The sequence below is a fragment of the Spermophilus citellus genome, assembly GCF_964194105.1.
Source record: "Spermophilus citellus genome assembly, chromosome: 3".
NCBI classification, from domain to species: domain Eukaryota; kingdom Metazoa; phylum Chordata; class Mammalia; order Rodentia; family Sciuridae; genus Spermophilus; species Spermophilus citellus.
In genome coordinates, this window is record NC_138184.1 from 29,678,500 (window position 1) to 29,691,074 (window position 12,575).

Sequence of the window (12,575 nt, forward strand, 5' to 3'; positions counted from 1 at the left end):
CAACCCTTGTTCTTAATACAGGTTCTAATAATGTACTTTGATTACTTCGGGAAAGAATTTGCTAAGTATTGAAATCTTAGTATATTCAAGAATTTATCTTTATGTATACTAGGAACTGTTTTGGCTAAATTACATACATTCCATTGTTTGTCCATAAATCTTTTTTTTTTTTTCTTTTTGGTACTGGGGATTGAACTCAGGGACACTGAAACACTGTGCCACATCCCCAGCCCTATTTTGTATTTTATTTAGAGACAGGGTCTCACTGAGTTGCTTAGGGCCTCACTAAGTTGCTGAGGCTGGCTTTGAACTCAGGATCCTCCTGCCTCAGCCTCCTGAGCCACTGAGATAATAGGTGCGCCATCTTGCCTTGGTGTCCATAGATCTTTATTGTATTAAATTTTTATAATTAAGGTGTCATTCCGACTCCAAAGATTGAGTGTAGTTTATAACCTTCTACTGGGTCTGCTTGAAACTTGGCAGTTTATTGATAGGATCTCATGAACTTTATGTTTCATCACATGGCAGTTGTCAGTTTGTAAGCCTTTGCCGCTGATGCTTCATCTATCTTTCTCTCTCTCTCTCTTTCTTTTCCTGTAGGTTCTGTAATTTAATTTAAAAAGAAGCTCCGCAGTATTTACTTTGCTTGCTTTGGGACAGATGTAGTAAATGGATATGAAACTATTTAACTTCAGCAATGTCTTTTTCTTTTAAAATTTTTAACTTACTGGATATTTTGAGATTATGAAAATGTTGCCTTGACACAAACTATAATGAAACTATTTTTTTTCACTTATGTATTGGTAGTTGAACTTCTTAAGTTAAAAATAGTTTTTATTTTGAAATAATTTTTACAAGTTATAGAAATAGAATATTCACACATATACCCTTTACCCAGCTTATCATACTTACATACCTGGTGTACAGTTTTCAAAATTAGGAAATTGGTCTTGCTGCAGTACTGTTACCTGGAGTACAAAATTTTTTCTTTTCTTTTCTTTTTCTAATTGATTTTCCAGTTTAGGATCCCATATTGTATTCAGATTTTGTCTCCTGAATAGTTTCTTCATTTTTTTGTTTGTGATGGAGGAGGTACTGGGTAATGAACCCAGGGTGCTTAACCACTGAGCTACATCACCACTCCTTTTTATTTTTAATTTTGAGATAGGGTCTTGCTAAGTTTCTTAGGGCCTCACTAAGTTCCTGAGGCCTGCCTTGAACTTGCAATCTTCCTGCCTCACGCTCCCAAATTGCTGCAATTACAGCAAATGCCACTGCATCCTGCCATTTTTTACCTTATATGATTTTGACACTCCATAGTGGTCAAAACTGTTGTTTTTAAGTATGCAGGATTGGAGATGTAACTTAGTGGTAGAGCGTTTGTCTAGCATGCCTATGGCCCAGGGTTTGATCCCCAGGACCACAGAAATGAACCAAAACATTTTTTTTTTTCCTTTAAAGCAAAGGTAAAATCTGCTTGTTGTTGAGCTCTCAAAGGATCTCTATGATTTTAGCAATGATTTGCAGTGGTTGTGTGTGTGTGTGTGTGTGTGTGTGTGTGTGTGTGTTGTGGATGAAAGATGCATCATTCATGCTGAGTAAGTACTCCACCATTAAGCCCAGTCCCTTAGAAATGGTTTTGAGTAGAGTGCACTATTCATGTCAAGTTTACAGGTTACTTTGTCTCAGTTCATCTGAATGGAATGTTGTTTTGGTTGACATATATGAAGAAAATCAACCTTACATAGATGAGTGATTGGAAAAACGAAGTTTATATTAATAGCCCTTTCAGATATTTGTGGATATTCTTCTTAGATGCTATCCCAGTACTGAATAAGTAAGTGGAAGTTTCTTAAAATTTAGCTGCATTGTGGAATCTGAAACTGTATCAGTGTATTTCTTGTACTTTGTTATAGTCAGGACTTGTTCTGCCATTTGGGATGTTTTACCCTGCATAATTTTGAAATATGCACATGTTGGTCATTTGGAAAACAATTTCCTGAGTTATGCAGATCTTCCAGATTTTGATAGTTTTTATCATACATTATCAAAAAATTGTATTCCTTTATATGACTACTGGAGAAAGTACATAGGGGAAGGCTTAGATTGTATCTTTGGCAACAATGATTAATTTATTTTCCTTTAAATAATAGGCTCACTTTGTTTGTTTTAAGGAAATTTTTGTCAGACACCCAGGTTTGACTAATTAGCTCCTTCAAATGAAAATGATGTTCCACAAAAAAGCTGCTAGGTCAGCTAACGGATCACACACTTTGCACATGAGTTTTCCTTAAGACAACCTAATTATTAGAGCTCAGAGACATTAAGTAGCCTGTAAAATGTTGCTCAACAAATGGCAGAGCTGGGATTTGAGGCTCTAGAACTGGGGCTTGCCTTCCAGTCTTTCCCACTGCACTCTTACGCATCCTACCACTAGTACTTGAGAAGTTTCAGAGTTAAGGAGAATATGATTTTTTGGATAGGAGCAAAATCAGTCAGCAATGCCCCCCCCCCCCTTTTTTCTGTCATTGTTGGATCTCCCCCCCCCCCCCCCCCCCGCAGGATCTTGCTGAACTTCTTGGTTCTCATGATTTAAATTTTTTTTAGTTGTTGATAGACCTTTGCTCTATCTATCTATCTATCTATCTATCTATCTATCTATCTGTGGTGCTGAGAATTGAACCCAGGGCCTCACACATGCTAGGCAAGTGCTCTGCCACTGAGCTACCGCTCAGCCCATGTTCTCATGATTTTTAAGACCGAGATTTTCTGTATAATTAGTATGTTTAAATAAGGATAGATTTGTTTCTTGCTGTGTAATTCTTCAGTTTAATTTTCTTGTCTTTGTGAGCTGTCAAGGATTTCAATGCAGTGTTATTTGGAGGCACCAAGAACTTGAATCTTAGTTTGTCTTATAGATTTTATAGAGAATGCTTCCAAAATTTCAGAAATTGGTTATCACTACTCTTAGTCAAGATTGGTAATGGTTTTCTTATACTTTTTGTTTTGTTTTATATTACTGGGGATTGATCTCAGGTGCACTTTACCATTGAGGTCCATCCCAACTCTCTTTTAAAATTTTTATTTTGAGATAAGGTGTCACTAAATTGCTTAAGGCCTTGCTAAGTTGCTGAGGCTGGCCTAAAACTTGTGATCCTCATGCCTCAGTTTGTGGGATAACAGGCATGCTCCATTATGGCTGGATTATACTCACTTTTTTTTTTTTTTTTTTTTGCACTGATCCTAGGGCCTGTACATAAGTGCTCTACCACTTAGTTGCCCCCGCAGCATTCCCCCCACAATTGGGGATTGACCCCAGGGGTGCTTTACCACTGAGCTATGTCTCCATCCCTTTTTATTTACTTATTTTTCCATTTTTTTTAAATGGGAGCATTATAGTTGTACATACAGTGGGATTTGTTGTGGAATATTCATACACGCATTCAATATAGCAGTATTATTTGGTTGATATAATTCATTTTTATTTTGCCTCTAAGTGGCAGAGACTGACTTGCACTTGTGATTCTCCTAACTCAGTCTCCTTAGTAGCTGGGATTACATACATGTATGCACCACTGTACCCTACAGTCTTTTGCAGTTTTTCTTTTGAGACAGAGTCTTGCTAAGTTGACCATGTTGGTCTGGGACTTGAGATGCTCCTACTTCAGCCTGCTGAGTAGCCTTTCCTTTTTTTAAAAAATTAATAAGTTGTATTAGTTTTAAGTGTGTTGGAGTTTTGTTTTGCGTGTGAAGGGACTATATGCTAGTTTTTGTAAAGCTTACCTGGAATACAGTCTGGATTTAATGATTTTAATTCCTTTTTAAAAATATATTTTATTCACGGTTGGGATTGTGGCTCAGAGGTAGAGTGCTTGCCTAACACGTGTGAGGCCCTGGGTTTGATCCTCAGCACCCCATAAAAGTAAATAAATTAAATAAAGGTATTGTGTCCAACTATAACTATTTTTTTAAAAATAAATATTTAAAAAATAGTTTTAAAAATAAATATTTAAAAAATATTTTTAAAAATAGATATTTCTTAAAATTATTTTATTCTATTATATATGGCAGTATAATGCATTTTGACACATTGTACATATAAGGAGTATAACTTCTCATTTGTTTGTACAAGATGTAGAATTACACAGGTCATGTAATCGAATATGCACATAGGTTCATAATGTCTGATTCATTCCACTATGAAGGTTTTAGTTATTTTTTAAATGAGTAGATGTTTGACTACTCATGTATGTTATTTAGTAAACATGAGAGTATTGAGATTATCTTAATTGAAATTAACTTTGGCTGACAGTTATGTCCCTCATGCTGCTCAGTAGTTACAACATACCCGTCCTCTTTCCTTCTTTTCCATCTTCTCCTAGAGGACTTGATGGTAGTAGCTATTTGGACTCTACTCCTCCTCCCTGGGCTCAGTTTCAGCTGATTCCCTTGCAATTTTATTGAGATGAGGATTTCTTTTCAGTTCTGCCGAAGTCTGGCTGGGCACAAATAACTGAGCCGCCACGAAGCACCTGTAGGTTCAAAACAGCAACTCTTTATTGCCGAACTCCACCAGCACTCCACACACGCTCCCTGCTTCCTGGAACACTCTCACCCTCCACTGGGGTCCGCAAGCGCTCTGTCTCTGAACCCGGGAGAACTCCATAGTAGCGGGCGCCAGAGGCGAGGCAGCAAGAACTGCCCTATTGCAGTAAAGGTCAAATATACAATTGAATACACAGCTTAACATAACCATCATCTCAATGGCTCGCTGGTGTCACCTCTCAACCACTCCCTTCTGACGATATGCATCATCCTGACAGCTGTGGCCCTCAACACAGTTCTAGTTTGGTCATTGGGTTTCATGAATCAGTAAATTGATAACATGTTTCATCAGTTCTGAAATTTGTTCATTCTTTATCTCTTTTTAAATATTGCCTCTGCTTCATTTTTTTTTCCTCTACTGGTATGGCAATTTAATGTAAAACCTTCTCATTTTTCCCTTTTAACTTCTTGTCTGCATTTTCCATCATTTCCCTTTTTGTGCTATTGTCTGAGTAACTTCTTTTATCTAATCAATTTTCCAAATTTAGTCTTCAGTTTTATTTGAGCAGCTGTTAGAAATCTGAGTTCTTAATTTTGGCAATTTTTATTTTCCATTGTAGAAGTTCTATTTGTTCCTTTTCAGTTTTGCTGTCTTTAGTTCCCTGTTCACTAGATCTTTTTAGGCTTGTCTTTATTTCTTCAAATAGGGTAAACAGTTTTATAGTTGGGTCTGATAATTCTGACATCTGAAGTCTTTGGTGGTCTATATCATTCAATTAGGAAAAAAGAAATCACTTCAGATGTTTCCAGCAGAGTTTGGTGAATTCTTTGATAGCAAAGGTGCTGGAAAGTTGGGGGAGGAAGAACATGTTACCTGGTTGCTCCTGGAGGCATAACTGTGGCTCCCCTGAAATCTCTGGCAGCTAGAATGTGTGCCATAGCCTGCCTTTGCAGCTGACTTTCCCTTTCCTACTCTTTTAGTATCCCAGCAGTACTTCTCTTTGGAGCAACCTGACAAGATTGCAATTAGCAAGAAGTCTGTATGTGGTTGGTTTTCAGGTCTCTAATCCTCTGCAACAGTGGCAGAAAAGAACTGTATACCAGCAGACAGAATCTGGAACGGGTATATACCATCTGTTGTTTTTGCTGTTAGTTCTTATTCCTAGAGTCTTGTTTGTCCTTTTATGCCTGGTTATTTTTGATATTGGCATTGCAGAATTACTTGGAATAATTTGATGCCCATCGCTTTTCATTTGCTTGTCCCACCCTTGAGAATCCTATCTTTCTGGGACCACCTTTGTACAAATTTAATGGTTTCCTGGACTACCCTGGAAAAGCTAACTGTGCTGGAAATTTTTGCTAAAGCTTGCAGCTTTTTCTGCACCTGTACGCTGGGAGTCTAACTCTTTCCAGTCCAGTACAGTGGATATGTGGATATCTTAGATTTATAAGGCCACCGAAACCACAACACAGATTGTGGTTCTGTCCTCAGGTTGGGATGGAGTCTTTAGGGAAGAGCTGTTTTGAGTTCCCAGGCTTGTTCTGAGTTTTTATGCTTTTTTGGCTTTCATTCCATTTCCTTACTCTCATTAGCACAGTATTTGTTAGTATATTTCAGAATTTTTTTTTAAAGAGAGAGAGAATGATAATTTTTTAATATTTATTTTTCAGTTTTTGGTGGACACAACATCTTTATTTTATTTTTATGTGGTGCTGAGGATCGAACCCAGTGCCCTGCGCATGCCAGGCAAGCGCGTTACTGCTTGAGCTACATCCCCAGCCCCTATATTTCAGAATTTATATGTGACATTGCAGCTTTGCTTTTTATTTTCTTGCTCTGGGGGGGCGGGGTGGAATGGGGTAGAGGTTGATTTAAATTATTTAGTACCTGCCATTACTAAGCATTTATTCAGTTCTCTATGTTGTTGTTCACATCTTGGTTCTTTTTTTAGAATTATCATTTAACTTCCTAATGTTTTAGTTATCTTTTCATTAAAAAAATCAAATTTTAACTGTTTTTGAAAACTAATACATACCATTACATTCAAAAGCTGTGAAAGGGGGTGTGCTAGCACACACCTGCAATCTCAGTGACTTAGGAGGCTGAGGTAGGTGGATCACAAGTTCAAGACCACCCTCAACAACTTAGTAAGACCCTCAGCAATTTAGCAAGACTGTCTCAAAATAAAAAAATATAAAAAGGATTGGAGTGTAGCTCAGTGGTAAAGCACTGGGGATTCAATCCCCAGTATCACTCCACCAAAAAAGAATCTATGAAAGGGTATACAGGGACATTTCCCTGTCACATTGTTGTCTCCCAGCATTAGTTGTCCCCCCACCCCAGCTTGTATTGCCAATTTTAGGTGTCGTCATAATTGGCTGTATATCCATGTAATCAAGCCTGTTGTGATTTTCATGTCTCTGTGTCATCTCATTTTGGGTGCTAACCTGGGTTGAAATTTGCCATCATATAGATCTTTCAGTTTACCTTATGAATGAATTGTTTGATATGGTGGTGGTGGTTGTTTGTTTGGTATTGGGCATTAAACTGGTATTGGGCATTAAACCCAGTGGTACTTAACCACTGAACCACATTCCCAGCCTTTTTTGTTTTTTTATTTTGAGACAGGGTCTTGCTAAGTTGGTTAGGCCCTCATTAACTTGCTGAGGCTGTCCTCAAACTTGTGATCCTCCTGTCTCAGCCTCCTAAATTGCTGGGATTGCAGATGTATACCACCGCACCTGGCTTGCCTTTATGTATTCTTGTGGTATTTTAGGGTCAAGCCTGTTGAAGCTTCCTGATAAGTTTTTATTCAGAAATGTTCTATTTATTTGAAACACATGATATACATAATGTATAATTTTTGTTTCAATTAGAAGAAAGTCCTAATTATTTAGTTCATTTCAAGAATCTGTCTTTAATACTTTCCATTTATAGGATTACAAAAAAACATTTGACTGTTAGGACTTTCATATGACTCAATAATGAAATATTATATTTTCTGGAGACAGTATAACATGCAATCTTAAACTGTTTGGAGACCTAGTTTTCCATTTTAGTAAGAATTGGTTCTTAATGCTATAGTCATTTCATTGACTTAATAAATATTTGAGCTTCTTTGTGCTAGATGCCAGTGAAGAAGCAAATTTGGGGGGTGGTGATACACTTAGAGGTATACAAACTTTAACAGATAATTTGTATTGTTGGAAAGTGATAAGAGCAGGGTAAGGGAAATTGAGAGTGTTTATGGGAGAAGTACTGTAATACAGCCTTACTGAGAAGGTGACACTTGAATGAAATTAGCCTTTTGGGTATTCTGTAGGAAAGTAAGGTCAGTGCAAAGGCCCTGAAAAAGGCCTGTGAGGAGACTGATGGAGCTGGAGCTGGGGGATGGGAATATGTAATTGGGTTGGACCTTGTATGATTTTGTAAGAGCCCTAGTTGAAAGTAAGCTAATGGAGGGTACAGAGGAATAAAATTACTGATTTCTGTTTGAAAAGGATCACTGGTGGCTGGGTTGATTGGAATACATTTTCTTTTTAATTAAGCAGCAAAAATAAATAAAAACAGACAAATACATAAATAAATGTAGGTTTTTTTTGAGGGGGGTACTGGGGTACTTAACCACTGAGCCACATCCCCAGCCCTTTTTTATATTTTATTTTGAGACAGGGTCTTGCTAAGTTGCTTAGGACCTCACTAAGTTGCTGAGGCTGACTTTGAACCTGTGATCCTCCTACCTCAGCCTCCCAAGCTGCTAGGATTACAGGTGTGCTCCACTGTGCCTGCTGGAATTTTAATAGCAAATGATCTTTATGTATTTTTATGTTAAGTTTGTTCAAGAATCAGTTAATACCTACGGTGAGCATGGTATTTCCTCTGTGGCTCATCAAGGTTATAGACAAGTGAATAAAAATGTGGTTTTCTTCTAGGGTCTGAAGTGTAGAAAATTTGATTTCCCATATGTAAATTTATTTGTAAATAGCCATTCTTTTTTTATTATTATTATTACTTTTTGGGTGTAGTTGGACACAATGCCTTTATTTTATTTACTTGTTTTTATGTGGTGTTGAGGATTGAACCCAGGGCCTCACATGTGCTAGGCGAGTGCTCTACCACTGAGCTACAACCCCAGCCCCTATAAATAGCCATTCTTATAGTCTTTTTATTTTGATCATTAACTTAGCAGTTAGCATTGAAATCTTAAAATTGTTGTCCATGTCATTTTTCATTAGTTTTCTCAGTCATACCTTTCATTCTTTTTCAGTGAGATTGTTTAAAATACTTGTATATATATAAGAGTACACTGGGGGTGCTGGGGTTGTGGCTCAGTGGTAGAGTGCTTGCCTTGGATGCGTGAGGCACTGGGTTCTATCCCTGCCACCATGTACAAAATAAACAAAATAAAGGTATTGTGTCCATCTATAACTAAAAAAAAAAAAAAAAAAAATAGAAAAGGAATATACTGGGGATATAGCTCAGTTGGTAGAGTGTTTGCCTTGCAAGCACAAGGCCCTGGATTCAATCCCCAACACCACACACACACACACACACACACACACACACACACACACACACACAGAATACACTGTATATTTTCATCTATCCTAGAGCCATTTTGGCTATTAGGATATTTTGGGGGCTTGGGGGGTGCTGGATAGTGAACTCGGGGACATTCAACTAATGAGCCACATACCCAGCTCTATTTTTTGGTTTTATTTAGAGACAAGGTCTTACTGAGTTGCTTAGTGCCTCGCAGTTGCTGAGGCTGAGGCTGGCTTTGAACCTCCTCCTTCAGCCTCCTGAGCCACTGGGATTACAGGCATGCTCTACCACACCTGGCTATTAGGATTTTTATAAAGAGAGCTGCTCTGATTTAAAAACTACTATTTGAAGTCTTCTGAAAATTTTTTTTGTATCTACCCTCAAGGTAGGAAGTTAGGTGGACTAAAACTCTTAAGGTCACAGCAATGAGGAGAACCCTGTGGGCAGGTTGGGGGCCATGGGAGAGTTAAGGATTGTTGTTGCGTGTGTGGGTCTTCTGTCTTTAGGAGTATTTTGATGCTTGCCTGGGTATAATAAAAGGAGAAAGTAAATTAGTAGATAATTTTGTATCTTTAAAAAAAAATCTGTGCAGAGCTTTAACAGAAATGTATATGAGGTGGGGGAATGCAAGTAAAAATGTTCCTTCCTAGAGTTTCTCTTTCAGTTCATTTGTTTCCACATTTTGTTTTTGAATTAAATTTAATTGAAATGAGCTACCCAAGTATCTGAGTTGAAAAAGAACCATTCATACAAGTTGTTGCTGTTAGAGTTGACATGGTATTTATTCATTTGAATATTTTGGTTTTACTGATTTTATTATTTTACTTCTCACTGAAGAATGTACCTGGAAAAGTTAGCAGCATATAAGTGTACCTCAGGGAATTATCTTAAAAGCAGTCACCCTCCATGCATTTATTGTGGGAAGATAAAGTAGCACAGCTGCTTTGGAAAATAATTTGGCTAGTAATTCTTCTAATAGGGTTGTACCCAAGAGAATTGAAATCATGTCTACACAAAAACATCAAAGTATATTTATGGCATATTTGTGATAGCTAGAAAATGGAAACAACCCAAATGTTCATACACAGTGAACAGATAACAAAACATGGTATGTCTATACAATGAAATGAACCAATAAAAGGAGTGAAGTATTGATACATACTATTACGTAGATGGACCTTGAAAACCTGCTAAGTGAAACAAGCCAATCACAAAAGATTATATAATTATGATTCCATTTGCATTAAATGTCCAGAATAGGCAAATCAATAGAAACAAAATAGATCTAGTTGTCAGGGGTTGGATTAGGGGACTAGGGATGGTGAGGGACTGCTGTTGGATATTTATTTTTTTCTTTCTTTTTTTTAAAAAAACTATTTTTTTAGTTGTCAATGGATCTTATCTATCTATCTATTTATTTATGGTGCTGGGGATTGAACCCAGGCCTCATGAATGCCAGGCGAGAGTGCTCTACCACTGAGCCACAGCTCCCATGAGATTTCTTTTTGATGTGAGAAAATGTTCTGGAATTAGATACTGGTAATGGTCACACAATTCTATGAGCATAGTAAAACCACTGAATTATACTTTAAAAATATGCCCTTTATGGCAAATTAGTTGTATCTCAGTAAAACTGTTAAAACAACCACAAGAACAAAGCAAACTCATGCTTATGTGTTTAACCATTAGGTTCAGAACTAATAAGCCCCAGGAGACCCCTGAATACCCTTCCTAGTCAATTCTGAAAAGTATTCCTGGGAGAAAAAATAGTAGCTGTTTTACTGCTAGTGTTTACTTCCCAGAAGCCATTGTGTTGGACTAGACATGAAGCTTTATTCTGAGCATCAGCCAGGCCTAGCAAGCAACTTTTATAGAGTACTATTTTAATCAAATGCTTCTTTGTAATTCCATGGTGCTACTGTGACCTACCTTTGGCAACAATAATAGTCCTTTTAAAAGTAATAGGCCTTTTAAAACAGGTTGCGATGTATTCTTGACTTGTGTTCTCCCATCCCCCCATAGAAGTAATCTGAAGTTTACCATTTTAAAATAATTTTAAAGCTTTTAAAAAAAATTTTTTTTTTTCAGTGTCTTATTGGCATGGAACCCAGGGTCCTATGTGCATGCTAGCTAAGTAAGCATTCTGCCACTGAGCTCCAGTAGTTGCCCCTGCACCAGCTACTACTTTTTTACTTCTCCTAATCTTGCCTCCCTCATTAGAGGAGGGTTATTTAATAATGTCCTTATGGTGAACCAGATTAGCATTTACAGTTATTTTATTCTGTGTATCGCTTCTGATCTCAAAATTTAAAAGAATCAATCCCTAAATGTTTATGTGCTTCTAAATATTCTAACCCAAAGTAAGGTCAGTTTTGATTTTTTTGCTTTTCAGTGATGTGTTGGCATTGCCCATTTTCAAGCAGGAAGATCCTAGCCTTCCATTGGATGGTGAAACGAAACATCCACCCTTTCAATATGTGATGTGTGCTGCCACATCACCGGCAGTAAAACTACATGATGAAACACTCACTTACTTGAACCAAGGTTGGTATGGGTATACCATATTTTGAAATGTAAGAATTTACAAAAATCCAAAATAAATGTTTTGGCATCGTAGCCTAGATTGCTGGCAATAATTTTTTCTTGAATTTGACAATATTAGTTAAAATTTTATTTTATTTTATTTTTTAAAAATTTTTATTTTTGGTTGTTCAAAACATTACATAGTTCTTGACATATCATATTTCATACATTTGATTCAAGTGTGTTATGAACTTTACTGTAAGCCAACAGACTAATACTTTGTAGAAATTAATTTGCATTAAAGAGGGTTTGTGGAGTAAGATTTATCAAAGGATTTTCAGAAACCGTCCAAAGGAGAGGCAAATAGGAAAGGATGTCAGTTATTTTTTAGGGACATTGGTTTCAGTATGGAACTTGAATGAATCAGAAGTCCAGCCAGCCACCTGGGTCTTGGACATGGCACAGGTTTGTGCTGGAAATAGACTTAAGCTACACCATGAAGTCTGTGGTTTAATAAATGATATAAAGATAAACTCATATAGAGTTTACCATTAGAAAGCATAATTGATTTTTTTTTTTCCTTTTTGGAGGCGCTCCTTGCAGTTTGGACACCGGCTAATGTGACTTAACCACTGTAAAAAGTATTTTTGTTGTCCAGGAAAAGCTGAAAATTAAGTGTTTGGCCTATTTACTTTTATGTTTATACATTTCTTTAGCAAAATTGGAATTATACATCTCTTTGCTTATTGTGATTGTTTTACTGCCATTAAATAGAATGTTTAATTCCTTGTGCTTTGGAAAGATTTGATAGATTCTAGACTATTGTGATTAATATTCTGAAATGTGAAAGAATAACTTAATTTCTAACTTTATTTGATATATAAGTTTAGAATCTGAGTGTGGGGATCTTTATCTTCAAATAATTCTGTCTGTATTGTGACAAAATCTTCATTTGTTTTTA

General features: G+C 36.8%; 1 protein-coding gene across 9 annotated transcripts in view; it reads left to right on the forward strand.

Annotated features, from left to right (window-relative positions):
- The window catches only part of UBP1 (upstream binding protein 1), a 51,896-nt gene that overhangs the window by 5,119 nt on the left and 34,202 nt on the right, over positions 1–12,575 (forward strand). For all 9 annotated transcript variants that reach the window (XR_014021029.1, XR_014021030.1, XR_014021031.1 and 6 more), the window contains one exon: positions 11,484–11,635. Coding sequence is in view for 6 of the 9 variants with exons in the window: in XM_081285833.1 (XP_081141959.1) it covers positions 11,484–11,635 (152 nt within the window). In the remaining 3 variants the exon portion in view is untranslated. The remainder of the gene's footprint in view (positions 1–11,483; positions 11,636–12,575) is intronic.